At 39.2% G+C, this 16,452-nt stretch overlaps 1 protein-coding gene and 1 long non-coding RNA gene across 6 annotated transcripts in view; both read right to left on the reverse strand.

The window, feature by feature from the left end:
• Positions 1-3,154: 3,154 nt before the first annotated feature.
• Positions 3,155-8,739, reverse strand: LOC125756009 (uncharacterized). Its single transcript, XR_007413810.1, has 2 exons — positions 7,761-8,739; positions 3,155-6,191 (listed from the first exon to the last, which is right to left on the reverse strand). It is a non-coding gene; the product is annotated as an uncharacterized LOC125756009 (long non-coding RNA).
• Positions 8,740-15,149: 6,410 nt separating this feature from the next.
• The window catches only part of XPO1 (exportin 1), a 47,129-nt gene continuing 45,826 nt past the window's right edge, over positions 15,150-16,452 (reverse strand). For all 5 annotated transcript variants that reach the window (XM_025468695.3, XM_025468715.3, XM_035721674.2 and 2 more), the window contains one exon: positions 15,150-16,242. In XM_025468695.3, coding sequence (XP_025324480.1) covers positions 16,096-16,242 — 147 coding nt within the window. In that variant the 3' untranslated portion in view covers positions 15,150-16,095. The remainder of the gene's footprint in view (positions 16,243-16,452) is intronic.

Below are 16,452 nucleotides of genomic sequence, written 5' to 3' on the forward strand. Positions count from 1 at the left end.
CTTAAATAAGGACTTTTCGAGGCCAACCAGGACACGTAGCAACACATGGATGGACCTTGAAGACATTACACTAAGTGAGATAGGGATGCCTGCGTGGCTCAGTGGTTGAGTGTCTGCCTTCGGCTCAGGTTGTGATCCCAGGATCCTCGGATCAAGTCCCACATGGAGCCCCTGTGGGGAGCCTGCTTCTCCCTCTATATGTCTGCCTCTCTCTGTGTCTGTCATGAATAAATAAAATCTTAAGAATAAAATATACTGAGATAAGTCACTAGGAGACTTATATATACGTCAGATGGAGAAAGACAAATACTGTATGATACCACTTATATGTGGAATCTAACAAAGCCAAACTCGGGCAGCCTGGGTAGCCCAGCGGTTTAGTGCCGCCTTCGGCCTAGGGTGTGATCCAGGATCGAGGCCCATGTCAGGCTCCCTGCATGGAGCCTGCTTCTCCCTGGGCCTGTGTCTCTCATGAATAAATAAATAAAATATTTTTAAAAAATAATAAAATAAAAAATAAAAAACCCAACTCCTAAAAACAGAGTAAAAACAGTTGTCTCGGGATCCCTGGGTGGCGCAGCGGTTTGGCGCCTGCCTTTGGCCCAGGGCGCGATCCTGGAGACCCGGGATCGAATCCCACGTCAGGCTCCCGGTGCATGGAGCCTGCTTCTCCCTCTGCCTGTGTCTCTGCGTCTCTCTCTCTCACTGTGTGCCTATCATAAATAAAAAAAAAAAAAAAAAAAATTAAAAAAAAAAAAAAAAAAAAAAAACAGTTGTCTCGTGCTGGGGATGTAGGAATAGGAGAGATGTTGGTTCAGAGTACAAACTAGTAAGTAACCTGCAACTAGTAGTAAGTCCTAGATATCTAATGCACAGCATAATGAATATAGACAACAATAATGTATTATCATTCTCATCTTCAAACTTGCTAAGATACTAGATCTTGATTATTCCAACTAAAAAAAGTCATGATTATTATGTAACATGCTAGAAGTGCTATTACTACAATGGCAATCATATTGAAATATACAAATGTATCATGTCAACATGTTGTACACTTTAAATTTACACAATGTTATATGTCAAATAAAAAAATAAAAATGAGGGATCCCTGGGTGGCGCAGCAGTTTGGCGCCTGCCTTTGGCCCAGGGCACCATCCTGGAGACCGGGGATCGAATATCACGTCGGGCTCCCGGTGCATGGAGCCTGCTTCTCCCTCTGCCTGTGTCTTTGCCTCTCTCTGTGTGTGTGTGACTATCATAAATAATAAATAAATAAATAAATAAATAAATAAATAAATAAATAAATATAAAAATTAGTAATTGAAAAAATACTAAATTGATTCAACAACCTTCTAATGGGTTGCAAACCAGTATTTCAAAAAAACATTGGTAATGGGACGCCTGGGTGGATCAGCGGTTGGGTGTCTTGCCTTTGGTTTAGAGCGTGATCCCGGGATCCCGGGATCGAGTCCCACATCGGGGTCCCTGCGAGGAGCCTGCTTCTCCCTCTGCCTATCTCTGCCTCTCTGTGTCTCTCATGAATAAATAAAATCTTTAAAAAACAAAACAAACAAAAAACATTGGTAAAGTAACACCTTCATGTTACAGATAAACTGTCAGTTCCCGTTTTGCAAAATTTTGTAACTAATCCAATACAATAACACAAACATTTTTATCAATCTCTCTGCTCTATTAAGTTCTTTATCCATATTTGCTTTTTTTAAAAAAAGATTTTATTTATTCATTTAAAGACAGAGAACATGCAAAGTGGTAGTGGATGGAGAAGAGGAGGAGGGAGAGAGGGCGGGCAGGGGGGAATCTGAAATGGACTCCTCACTCACTGCAGAGTTGCACGCAGGGCTTGATCTCATGACCATGAGATTACGACCTGAGCTGAAACCAAGAGTTGGATGCTCAATTGACTGAGCCATCAAGATGGCCCCATATTCACTTTACTTTGCTTAGGGAAATAAAATAAGTATTTCCTAATTCCATTAGCTCTTGTCCTCCCAATTATCCCAAGTAATCATAATCTCTTATCTAAATATGGCATTTTTTCCACACCCAAATATGTCTTCATACTATTAATACAAAGGATTATATAAATTTTAAAAATATAGCACAATTATATAAATTTTTAAAATATAGCACAATTTGTTATATTCTTCAAGTTTTATGAGGATGGTATACAAAATTTTTTTTTACTCAGCATATTTAATGATTGATTAGCCCTATGCATGGCTTGAACTCAGGTCCCTGAGATCAAGAATCCCATGCTCTTCCAACTGAGACAGCCAGGCACCCCTGATCCATTCATTTTAAACTCATATATGGGGACACCTGGGTGGCTCAGTGGTTGAGCGTCTGTCTTTGGTCCAGGGCATGATTCTGGAGACCCAGTATCGAGTCCTGCATCGGGCTCCCTGCGAGGAGCCTGCTTCTCTATGTCTCTGCCTAAATAAATAAATAAATAAATAAATAAATAAATAAAATCTTTTAAAAAACTCATGTATGATGTCCCTATATATGAATTTATCACTTTGGGCATTCCCCTGTTGGTCATTTTTTTAAAAGACATCTAAATATCTAAAGCTGTAAACCTACTACCTATACAAGAATATCGAAGCAATAAAGATAAAGCCAAAGTAAAAACTGGTACCAGTAGCAACAACTACATAAATAAAGGGTAAGATACACGGGGATCCTCCTAAGAGGCAGTTTTCTACTGTGATGGGAATCGAAATGGCAGAAATGCTGCAAACATTCCTTGGATGTCACTGTGGCAGGAGATCAATTTATCAATGATCATCATGATATCTTAGGATGAGTAGCTTGAAGTAACAAGTTTATAGAATTTACATCCTGAATTTTATCATATTGAAGCAACGGAGGCCATATTTCAACACGTAACTACATCCATTATAAGTGACAAATGCACAAACTCTTTGGTCCAAATATTCTGTTCCGGGCAGCCTGGGTAGCTCAGCAGTTTAGCGCCGCCTTCAGCCCAGGGTGTGATCCCGGAGACCCAGGATCGAGTCCCACGTCAGGCTCCCTGCATGGAGCCTGCTTCTCCCTCTGCCTGTGTCCCTGCCTCTCTCTTTTCTCATGAATAAATAAATAAAATCTTAAAAAAAAAACACCACAAATATTCTGCTCCTAGAATTTTATTGTTTGTATATACTCACACACATAGAAGTTTCTTCCGGGTAATGGCAAGAAGGAATTAGCAGTCACCTCTGGGACACATACTGTGCTAAAAGCTTTATATATATTAACTTATTTGATCATTATCTTTTGTGTAGGTATCATTTCCATTCTAATTTTTAAAGACATTGAGAGAAAAAATAAAAAGACTTAGAGAGAGAGTGAGCACGAGTGGTTAAGAAAGGGAGAAGCAGTCACCCCATGAGCAGGGAGCCCAGTTCAGGCCTCAATTCAAAGACCCTGGGATCATGAACTGAGCTGAAGGCAGACACCCAACTGAGCCATGCAGGTGCCCCTTAATTTCTATTTTATAGCTGTTTGGAGAAGTTAAACAATTTGTTCTTATAGATCGATCACCATAATAAATTTCTTTATGGTAAAACCAACAATTTAAAAAAATATTTATGTATGGTCAGAAAAGAAAGGGAAAATATTTGTAAATTATCTCTCGAATGAAAGACTAATTTTTATAAAGACCTACTATAAATCAATAAGAAAAGACCCAACAAGGGGCCCCTGGGTGGCTCAGTGGTTGAGGGTCTGCCTTTGGCTCAGGGCGTGATCCCAGGGTCCTAAGATTGAGTCCTGCATCAGGCTCCCCTCAGGAGGCCCGCTTCTCCCTCTGCCTATGTCTCTGCCTCTCTCTCTAGGTCTCTTATGAATAAATAAAATCTTAAAAAAAAAGAATTACTTCAACATGTGTGAAGTGACATGTATACATTCATTGTGGCATAGTTTATAATAATAAAAAATAAACTGCATGCTTATCAATAGGAAACTCATTCATGACACATTAATATAGGAGAAAAAAACTCTGTAACTATTACTCCCAAAGAGAAATGGTTATATACACTAACATGAAAGCAGCTCCAAAGGTATTGTTCAGTATAAAACAGAATAAAACAATTTACAAAACAGTATGTAACATATACTGCTATTTTATCAAATACAAGGTCAGAGGAGAACATATCTATATATTTGCTGATTTGTACACAGTATCCATGGAACTATTTACAAAGGATAACACTCACTGGTTTTCTTTAAAGACAGGAAATACGGCTGTGGGATTGAGGTAGAGTGGAAACTTCCTTTCCATTATATTCTTTGTGCCTTCTATATTTTCCAGCATGGATTTTTTTTTTTTTTTAAGATTTATTTATTTCAGGGGATCCCTGGGTGGCTCAGTGGTTTAGTGCCACCTTCAGCCCAGGACGCGATCCTGGAGTCCCGGGATCGAGTCCCACATCGGGCTCCCTGCAGGAAGCCTGCCTCTCCCTCTGTGTGTGTGTGACTCTCATGAATAAATAAAATCTTTAAAAAATTTGTTTTAGAGAGAGCAAGATCACACATGCACGAGCAGGGGGAAGGGCAGAGAGATAGGGAAAGAATCCCAAGCATACTTCCCACTGAGCAAGGAGGCAAGTTGAAGCTCTAACTCACCATCTAGAGATCACGACCTGAGCAGAAATCAAGAGTCTGACACTTAACCCCCTGAGCCACCCAAATTACCGATTCAGAAAAACACACTGATTTTTAAATGTCAAGAATCTTGGGACACCTGAGTGGGTCAGTGGTTGAGCGTCTGCCTTTGACTCAGGGCATGATCCCAGGGTCCTGAGATCGAGTTCCGAGTCAGGCTTCTTGCGTGGAGCCTGCTTCTCCCTCTGCCTCTGTGTCTCTCATGAATAAGTAAATAAAATCTTAAAAAAAAAAATCTATCAACTAATATTCTCTGCATCTCCTATATTTCCTGTTTTCTATTCCACTTCCTTCCCTTTCTCCACCACAAATCTACTTTAGGCTTTTAGACTTTACTGTCATTGAGAGTGAGGTTGGAAAAATTTTTTTTTTTTGGTATTACATTCAGAGATGGAATTTAGTGACTCATCAGTTGCATGTAATACCTGCTGCTCACTACATTGTGTGCCCTCCTTAATGCCCATCACCCAATTATCCCTTCCTCTCTCCCACAACCCCTCCAGCAACTGTTTCCAAGAGTTCAGCGTCTCTTCTGGTTTGCCTCCCTCTCAATTTTTATTTTATTTTTCCTTCCCTTCTGCTATGTTCATCTGTTTCTTAAATTCCATGTATGAGTGAAATCATATGGTATTTGTCTTTCTCTATTTTACTTAGCATAATACCCTCTAGTTCCATCCAAGTAGCTGCAAATGGTTAAGATTTCATTCTTTTTGATGGCTCTTTCCATATTTTGGTTATTGTGGACGTTGCTGCTACAAACATTAGGGTGCAGGTAGGTGCCCTTTTGAATCACTATGTTTTTACCCTTTGGATAAATACCTAGTAGTGCAATTGCTGGATCATAGGAGAGTTCTATTTTTAACTTTTTGAAGAGCCTCCGTACTGTTTTCCAGAGTGGCTGCACCAGCTTCACTCCCACCGCCAGCGTGAGAGGGTTCCCCTTTCTCTGCATCCTCGCCAACATCTGTTGTTTGTTGAGTTGTTGATGTTAGCCATTCTGACAGGGGTGAGGTGGTATCTCATTGTGGTTTTGACTTGTATTTCCCTGATGCCGAGAGATGTTGAGCATCTTCTCACGTGTCTGTCATTTGTAGGTCTTCTTTGGAGAAATGTCTGTTCATGGTTTCTGCCCATTCCCTGACCGGACTTTTTGTTCTTTTTGGGTGTTCAGGTTCGTGGGCTCTTTATAGATGTTGGATACTAGCCCTTTACCTGATAGGACATTTGCAAGTATCTTCTCCCACTTCATAGGTTGCCTTTTAGTTTTGTTGACTATTTCCTTTACTGTGCAGAAGCTTTCTATCTTGATGAAGTCCCAATAGTTCATTTTTGGTCTTGTTTCTTTTGTCTGTCATTGAGGGATTTTATTAGTCATCAGGACATCCCACTTGTACGCTTTATTGTAGCCTAGAAACTACCTGGAAACCCCTGAGGTCCTCCTAGTGCATATTTTTAACATGACACTTTAACTCCTTGAGCAATCTGGTGAAGGCTGTGGACCCCTGAGAAAATAAAATATATAAGGTTATAAAGAAAACCAATCATATTGAAACAAAGTTATACTTTAAAAGATTTGAAAGAGAGCACGAGTGTGCGAGAGTGGGGGAAGGGGCAGAGAATCTTCAAGCAGACTCCCCACGGAGCATAGAGCTCAACCCAGGACTTGATTCCACAGATTGTGAGATCATGACCTGAACTAAAATCAAGAGCGGACGCTTAACCAACTGAGCCACTCAGGCACTCTTATAAAACGATTTTTAAGATGTTATTTGTGATATGGTAACATGTTTATTAATGCATTAAATAATAAGCTATAGCTAGGAGTTAATAACTATGGTAATTTGGGGGGCATCTGTCTAGCTAAGTCAGTAGAGCATGTGACTCTTGATCTCAGAGTTGTGAAGTTCAAGCCCAATATTGGTGCATAGATTACTTAAAAATAAAATCCTAGCGGATGCCTGGGTGGCTCAGCTCAGTCAAGCATCTGCCTTCTGCTCAGGTCATGATTTCTGGGTCCTGGGATCGAGCCAAGTTTTGATATTTTGATATTTCAAAATATCAGCAGTAACTGTAATATATGTGACCTATTGCATCAAACACCGTCAGCTTCGTTGTCCTTAAAAAAGTCTCTCCTAGATCTAGGTAGGTTGCCTTCCCTACATAGTACTTGGCTGGTTATCTGGTTATTTCTCTTCAGCATTATCCTGGGGGACAGCTTTGCTATGCTCTGGTGTCAATGTCCTGCTTTCTGTATCCTTTTTTATTGCCTTGTTTTGGTGGAGTGTATCCTCCAATTGTTTCTGAGAAAGGCTCTATGGAAGGAAAATTATTTAGATCTTTAATTTCTAACAATTCAATATTCTGAGATTCATATTTGATTTGCTGAGTAAAGAATTCTAGGCTGGGAATCATTTTCTTTGTTTTTTTTTTTTTTTTAAGATTTTATTTATTTATTCATGAGAGACACAAACAGAGAGGCAGAGACACAGGCAGAGGGAGAAGCAGGCTCCATGCAGGGAGCCCGACGTGGGACTCAGTCCTGGGTCTCCATGATCAGGCCCTGGGCTGAAGGTGGCGCTAAACCACTGAGCCACCCGGGCTGCCCTGAGAATCATTTTCTTTCCTAATTTTGAACTTTCCTGTGTTAACTACACAGCAGTCTTGTTCTGATTTGGGATTCTTTCTGTAACTTGCATTTCTCTCTGGAAACATGTATATATTATTGTTTCTTTGTTCTACTGTTCTAAAACTTTACAACATACACTGTTGCGGTCCACTTTTCATCTTTCATTTGGTGGGCACATTCAATTTGCAAATTGATGTCTTTCCAATCTGGGAAATTTTCTTGAATCCTTTCTTTGATTATTTTCCTTCCTTCCATTCTCTCTGTCCATGCTCTTTAGAAATTATAAAACTTTTGAAGTGGTCCTCTAATTTTTTTGATAGTTTCTTAGTTTCCATCTTTCTGTCTCTCTATTTTGGGGAGATTTCCCCAATCCTTCAACTCTTAAATTATTTGTGTTCTTTCATTCGGAAAGCTTCTTTTTTTGTTCTCTAAACTTAGTACTCACCTTTGTTGTTTGCAAAAACTTCTCTCAACTCTGAGGGTATGGTTAATAGTTTTGTTTCTTCACTTTTCTTACTTGTGCATAGTCTCTATTTTTCTATTTCCTATTGACAGCTCACTCATGAACTAGTTGCAAAAAACATCAGAAATAGAAAACTTTCTTCTTATAGCTAATAGCTGGCTAATTATTTCTTCTCTGAGAGTCTTTTTTATGTTAAGGTTTTGAGAGTGAGCTAGACAGAACACAAATGGGGACAGAAGGAGAGGGAGAAGCAGACTCCCTGCTGAGCAGGAAGCCTGACACTGGACTCAATCCTGGGACTCCAGGATCATGACCTGAGTTGAAGGCAGATGCTCAACTGACTGAGCCATCCAGGTGTCCCTCTGGGAGTCTTTAAAAAAATAAAATGGGGTTCCTGGGTAGCTTAGTCGGTTGAGCATCCAACTCAAGGTAGTGAGATCAAGCTGTAAGTCAGGCCCCTTACTAGACAGGGAGTCTGCTTGGGATTCTCTCCCTCTCCTTCTATCCCACCCCCCAGCGTCTGCTCTCTCTCTAAAATAATTAAAAAATAAAATTAATAAAAATAAAAATAAGGGTGCTTGGGTAGCTCAGTTCATTAAGTGTCTGCCTTTGGGTCAGTTCACGATCTGAGAGTCCCAGGATTAAGACCTGGATCGTGCCCTGTGCTCAGTGGGGAAGCCTGTTTCTGCCCCTTCCCCTGCTCCTTCTCTCTCAAATAAATACGAAAAAAATAAAAATAATTTAAAAACAAGCACTATGGGGATCCCTGGGTGGCGCAGCGGTTTGGCGCCTGCCTTTGGCCCAGGGCGCGATCCTGGAAACCCGGGATCGAGTCCCACATCGGGCTCCCGGTGCATGGAGCCTGCTTCTCCCTCTGCCTGTGTCTCTGCGCCTCTCTCTCTCTCTGAGACTATCATAAATAAAAAAAAAAAAAAAAAAAACAAGCACTATTTGTAATGCTTAGGGGAACCTAAAGGACAGGTAGGCGAACTTCACAGCTCAGGAAGTTGCTTCCATCTCTTAGTGTCCTTGATGATGACGACTCAGCTGGGTCTGAGGAGTGACTCAGCGATGGACTCAGGGATGAAAGGATTTCTTGTGGACCCTCGCCAATAGTCTGGAAAACAAGGGGAGGAGTACAGCACTTATTTCCGTGTCTAAGAGCTGCATGAATCATAAAAAGGAGAAACATATTTAGGAATAATTTGCTCTTAACTGTTTGGGTATATTGAATAAGGCTGACCTCATTTTGAATATCTGATCTCATTAGTATAAGAGACCCAAGACCCAGGGGAAAGGACATTCTGGGTCAGAGACTTCAGTAAGGGTAGCAAGTACAGAGAGTTTATGTTCAGGCTGGATCTCTTCTGTATTCCTCCCGGCATACAAAATATAGTGTATCCCAGCGTGTGTAAAACTCTGATCTTGTTCAATGGGCTAACAGAAGACAGACTTAATAACTTAGTTGCATGTTGACCTACAGGAGGCTCTAAAGAAATTCTACCGTGAGAGGACAAAGGAAGATTTTTTTAAGAAGTAATCTCTACACCCAATGTGGGGCTCAAACTCACAACTCTGAGATCTGGAGTCTCATGATCTGCCAACTGAGCCAGTCATACACCCTAAAGAAAGATTTTTGAAAGTGGAGCAAATGCTTCCATGTCAGAATAGAAAGGTCTAGGTTAGTTGGCAAACTCTGGGGAAAAGATACAATTTTCTCAAGCATCCTAACAGAGAACAGTGGTACTATTTGGGTATTAGGTTAATTAGAGTGGATCACAGCAAGGACTTCAGAATTTTAAATGGATACTCATTTTTCAAAAAGCAATGGAAATGAAAGATTCCATATAAACTTTACCAACTCTTAGACCCAACTCTTTCCCCTCAACTTGTCACTTCTCTCCTTTAAGGAACTTGGGTTTTCATTTGTAAAGTCAGGATATTAGTTTTGGTAGTTTCTTTTTACTTCTCTTGAAAGTCAACTGGACATAATGATTAGTAAAAGACAAGTAGATGGTTTTGACTGCCATCCTGTATAGTGAGGTTGGGGTCGGTGAATGACAGAGGCAGCGGTCACTGCTACAGGAGTGATTTCATTGGCATTATTAGTACTTGAATGCTTAGGCAAGACTTTACTTTTACCAGTAAATCAACTGCTTTTTGTCGTTTATTTGCACTTAAGACATTTTGAACTTGTGGTAGAGGATAGCAGTTTCATTTTACTCTCCCCTTTCTTCTTAAATAGAATGCCAATTTGATTCAGAACAGCATTCAGCTTCAAGATTGTTATTTCTGAGCTTCTCTTGCTGGGTGGTGTATGGAGATGTACTTGAAAGTGTTCTGTGAGTTTCTGAGACTTTAACGTCTTAAAAGCGGAAGCCGCCTTCCTCCTATCTAGAATGCAGATGTAGTAGTTGAAATTCCTGCACCCATATATATTTAAGATTTTATTTATTCATGAGAGAGAGAGAGAAAAAGAGAGGCAGAAGCAGGCTCCAAGCAGGGAGCCCGATGTGGGACTTGATCTCAGGACTCCAGGATCAGGCCCTGGGCTGAAGGTGGCACTAAACCCCTGAGTCGGGATCCCCGGGTGGCCCAGCGGCTTGGCGCCTGCCTTTGGCCCAGGATGCGATCCTGGAGACCCGGGATCGAATCCCATGTCGGGCTCCTGGTGCATGGAGCCTGCTTCTCCCTCTGCCTGTGTCTCTGCCTCTCTCTCTGTGACTATCATAAATAAAAAATTAAAAAAAAAAAAAAAAAAAAAAACCCTGAGCCACCCTGGCTGACCTTCTGCACCCATATTTGATATCGATATATAAACCTTGTCAAGAACCCTAGTGATAATCATAAAGCTGAACTTCATGAGTTCTATATTGTTAACTCTAGACCTTACTGACACAAGGACAAAATAAACATTGGCATTATTACTTCTTGTAACCAGAAGGAAAACAGAAAACATGCTAAAATGCTTATAGCAGGGGCACCTGGGTGGCTCAGTCCATTAAGCATCTGCCTTCAGCTTAGGTCATGATATCAGGGTCCTGGGTTCCAGGCCTAAGGCAGGTTCCCTGCTCAGTGGGAGTCTGCTTCTCCCTTGCCACCCCCCCCCCACCCCGCCTCGTTTTCTCTCAAGTAAGTAAATCTTTAAAGAAACATTTATAACAACATTCTCTTAAATACACAGTAGTACCACCTTATCTGTGGGGGAATATGTTCCAAGACCCACCCAATGGATGCCTGAAACTGCAGACAGTACTCTATATATACTGCTTCTTCCTTTACCTACATACCCTATGATGGAGTTCAATTTCTAAGTTAGGCACAATAAGTGGCTAACGATAATAAAATGGAACAATTATAAACTTATGCTGTAATAAAATAAATGTGGTCTCTCAAATAATCTTATTGTACTGTACTCACCCTTCTTGTGAGATGTCAAAATGCTTATGTGATGAGATGAAGGAAAATGACATAGGCATTGTAATGTAGCGCTAGACTACTACTGACCTTCTGACGATTGGTCAGAAGGATCACCTGCTTCCTGACTCACCTGCTTCCGGACTGCAGCTGACCGCCAGTAACTGAAACCATAAAGCGAAACCCAGATAAAAGGAGACTACTGTATAATCACTTACTTTACAAGCTAGTGTTTTTTCCTAGGGCCAATAGTATTACTTTTTAAAGGTTACGAGCATCGAGGTAGGGCAGGGGGGCTTTTGTCAATCTGAGTAATGGATGCTATGAAATACAAAATACGCTGTAATACATGTGAAAAATGATGACATTTCTAAATAGAATTTTAAAATACCAGATATAAATTTTAAGTAAAATATTATCACTGAAATTAAAACTCAGTAACTATAAATGCAAAAAGCATGAACCTAAATTGGGACTCCCAGTTGGAAAGTGTTAAGACATTCTCAGGAACTGCTGAGGAGACCTGAACATAGACTAGGTATTATGGAATTACTGTTAATTTTCCGAATTTACTCAGAACATCTCAGTCGGAAAGCATAAAAGATGGTAAGGGAAACTTTAACAATAGTATTTCTCAAAAGTATTACTTAGAGGGGACAGCTGATCCAGTTGGTGGAGCATGTGACTCTTCATGTGAAGTTTTTTGTGTTTTTTTTAAAGCTTTTGGGTTTCATTCTTCTTTTTAAAGATTTATTTATTCATGAGAAACACAGAAAGGCAGAGACACAGGCAGAGGAAGAAGCAGGCTTCCCACAGGGAGCCAGATGTGGGACTTGATCCTAGATCCTGGGATCATGTCCTGAGTCAAAGGCAGATGCTCAACCACAGAGCACCCTTGCATCCCATGTCAGAGTTTTAAATTCAAGCCTCATGTTGGGTATAGAGATTACTTAAAAATAAAATCTTAAAAAAAAGTACTACTTATAAATAGTAATTAGATATACTTGTTTTTAACCACTTAAATATTTAGTGTATTTAGTGTACATAAGTCATGTGCTCTACCAACTGAACCAGCCAAGCGCACCATGACTGTTTTATGAACCTCTTTTTCATGGAGGTTTAACATTCATGTTTTGATAGAATGAATTATGCTGTTACCTTTTTTGTAGGAATCCCAACACATACACTGCCAAATCAGACCAATTAGGTCCGCTATGTATTCTAATGTTCTTTTTTTTTTTAAACTCCTTCCCTAGCTCTGTTGGCTTCAAACATGAGATATCTGTATCCTAGGTAAGAAAGCCTACCAAAGTAACTAGACTCCAAGTGAGTTAAGGAAAAGCCTGTGAAAGCTGAGCTCACACTCCGCTTACTTACTAATTTCAAATCTAAGAGCACATCAACTCCAAGATGTACCAAGAACGACCAAACACTGTTAATTCTGACAATGTACTTGACAATCTTGCAATGCATGAATTGGTTATAGCAGGCTTTTTTTTGAAATTTCAATCTATTCACACTTATTTCTCATGAATAAAACCACACTGCTCGGAACCTGGTAGGCAATTCCCTGCATTACAGCTTCTGGGAAGCTCCCCTCCTTAGGGCCCAAGAAAAACTTGGTTGCCACTTATCAAGAAAATATGGAATTGTGGTTATCCTTCCAACAAGAACATCAAATTTGTCCTGCTGCTTCTGTGCACCTTTTTTCGTACCCAGAATTGTTTTTTTTTTTGATGTTGGACCATCCTTTTGAAGATACTTAGCAATTAAACTAATGCTCACAAACGGCTATGATTAAGTTCACATGTGGACAGGCAAAGACATGTTACTGGCGTTGCTGGGACACCAGAAACTGTAAGATGCCACGGACTGTTAAGTTATATTCCAATTTCATAAGAGCTAAAATGTGTAGAAAAAAAATGCACCTTAGTGAGTGAGGTATGGTGTCAGACATATTGTCAAATTTGTCTAAATCCTAACCAACCATCAAAGGAGACTCAGCTTGTGTGATCCCATTTTTCAAGTTCAAATGACTTACCCAAGATTCTCCAACTAATGAGTGTCTAAACCAGGATTCAGACCCAATTAACTATGCAAGGTAATTCCAGTACCCCCAACTCCCCCACAACCTGTAACAATTCAGACTAACTTGTTTCCAAGAATTAAAAAGCACTATGTCAAACAGCTGAAATGGACAGTTAATCAGAGTGCTGTCAATTACCTTGAGGGTGACCCAATTATGATCAATGTGCAATTAAGCAAGAAATGCCTAAGCTAGACTTAATTTGCTATCACTATGGTTTTCTCTGGTTTTGGTCAAATCTCTTTGCTGAAATCACTTCATGCAGGGATTGAACTATGGGATAACACACCTCTGAGGAGAGCTTTGTGCCTGGGTTTAATGTTTCTAGTTCAAAGGATCTATGTATTTTCCTTGAATGTGTTTAGCTTATATAAACACTGAAGAGATGATTCTTTTAGGCTATAGCTCTAATTACTTGTATTCAAGTAATTCAATGTATTCAAGGTATACATTTAACATTTTGTGGAGTTCAAAATAATATGTATATTTAAAGTACATGACAGTAACAGAAATCAGAAGGGGAAACAGAGGTAAAGTATTCTAATCCATTATCTTCATTTCATGATCTAAGATGGCTTCTCTAGTTCTTACCATCATATCCATGTCCCCTTTTACTCTAAAGGTTTTTATCAGAAGTTTTTAATCACTTTTGGTTTCATTTCAGTCAACTTGGTTGCATGTGAAGTTGGGAAATGTCAGTCAGGAGGCTTAAGTACCCAGTTATAATACAGTGGTTCAATTATTAAAACAAATGAGTAATATATACTGAGGGAGAATTATCAGTTAACATGACATTGTCCTGAGGCCTGTACACAACGTTAGAAGAAAAAAGATGCAAATTTACTCTTGGCAGTAGCTGAATCCCCGTTGCCCATCATCTCTAATTCAAAGCCGACTATCCTGGTTTCAAAGCCAAAGCTTGTTTTCTTGCAACATCTAGAACATACCAAGAAAGCAGGGGGTAGACAGTGGATGTGCTAGAAGATAAGAAAATTGCGTATGATCATTGGCAGCCACAGCGACAGCTACTCAAAACTAACAATATGCATTTCATAGCTGTATCAAAACCAATCAATCTGAACCTTAAGTCTTGGGAAATCCCAAAAAACCTCTTAAAAGCTGCTTTTAGGGCAAAAACAGTACTTAAAACCAAATAAAAGATTTTAACAGCTAAAGTTTGAAACAAAGTTTCCCAATGTTGTTCTTCGAATACATTTAAACTTTTACCATTTACCTCCTAGAAAGAAGTTTCACACAGGATTATATCCTACTGAAGTAATAGTTTTGTCAAAGCCTATAAAGTTGGAGTACAGCAATTATACAAAATTGCTGACTCTGCATGAACACGAGGCACTTCAAATGCTTAGGTTTTAGTCTAGGTTTATAGAAGGTTAGATTCAATCCTCTGGAAACAGGTCCACCCAAGCTAGTTTCTTTTTTCTATTTCCTTAGTTCTACACCCTTTCATGTTTTATAAGACATCTACACATTTCTCCCCTTCTTCCTACCTTTCCAAAGGGATAAGGTCACTTTCTAAGGGCTATATCTGACAAGAATACAATTAATCAAGAATATTTGCCACAGCTTCTTACACCTTGTGCTTTTTATCTGTTACACATAACTCCTCACCAGGAAATAAGATGCTTTAAAGGCAGATAAAGCAAGTCACACTGTAAGGGATTTGGATCTTGAGAACAAAAGGGAGACTGGAGCAAGTTTGATTTACCTAACTGTGCCATAACTCTCAATAACCCAGAGATCATGTTTATACATCAACAGGTGTCCACTTTACTTAAAAATATTACCTAATACATAGCAAACATATAACCACTTTAATGTAGGAATAATTTTGAGCCAATAAAGGAAAATAAATGTAAACCAAGTTTATTTTGCTTTTTAAGTAGTGTTCTTAAAGCACTACAGCTTGGTAAACAATGTAAATTAGTATAAGTCATCTCAAAAGCCAGAGTTTTGTTTTGTTTGTTTTTTAATGAGTTGTTAAAAAGATGCAGCCTATTCTAACAGGATAAATATTTTTAACCATTTCACTTCGAGTTAATGAAGGCTCACAAATGAGCAACACTCCTCATTGAGGAAAACAAAAAGCTGTTGTCGACAAGCGACAGCACACACACACAAAAACAAAAAGAACTGTGTAAAAATAACTAACTGTGTTCCCATATTTTTTGAAGTCGCTTTACAATGGGATGATATGCACATGATCTTGCTGCAAACTTGCCATACAGACTCGTAATACATGTAGTCTAGACAAACGATTCAGTCCAAGAGGTGCTAACTTCAGACAATGCAGCACTAGAATTCTCTTAACAACGCAATTTGTTTTACTCATTATCTTTTCTTCTAGACTGAAATACAGGCTAGAAAGAAAATGCTCCCTAATTAAAAATTGATATTGTTTTTACAGGAAAATTGTGTAATTTTGCATTAGAATTTACAAGTATATGCTCAAATTAAATTTGCCTCCTCCCCCCATCCCAGCCACAAAATGGGCATGAAGTAAAATTTTAAAAAATGCCTTAATTTTTAACTTCATGCAAACTAAATAAAGATGACCAAAACAAAAGCTTAAAACAATGGAAGGATATTTCACAGAAAATTTCTTATACAAAAAACACATAAGAAAAAGGGCCACTAGGTGACATTTTAATTTACAAATTGGCATCATTTTGGTCGACAAATATCCAGATGCTGTTTTCTTCTGCTAACAAGAGTTGCAGAGAGGGGGGAAAAACCCAACCAAAAAAAGGAAGAAAAAAAAAAAAGAAAAAGAAAAAACCAGCATGACTTCTTAGTTTAATCACACATTTCTTCTGGAATTTCATGTGGATTAAGGATGCCAGGGACAGACATTTGAAGTTTATGTTTCTCTTCCTGAGCCTGTCGAAGGGCTGTTTCTCTTTCTTCCAAAAACAGATCAGATGTATCTTCACCTGCAAACTCCTGTGACAACAAGATAGTTAAGTATTAATATAACCAACTTCAATTTTGGAAAATGTCCTCCTGGGAGGGGTGGAGGAAGATAGACAAGCACCTCCCTGTTTTGTCTACACAATGATAAAACCTATCCTTCAATTGGTTGGGTTAATATTATAGTGTATGTATTTTTAAAGATTATATGTATTACAAACAAAATGCAGGGGGGTAGGAGGA

The sequence above is a fragment of the Canis lupus genome, chromosome 10 (assembly GCF_003254725.2).
Source record: "Canis lupus dingo isolate Sandy chromosome 10, ASM325472v2, whole genome shotgun sequence".
Taxonomy (NCBI): Eukaryota; Metazoa; Chordata; class Mammalia; order Carnivora; family Canidae; genus Canis; species Canis lupus.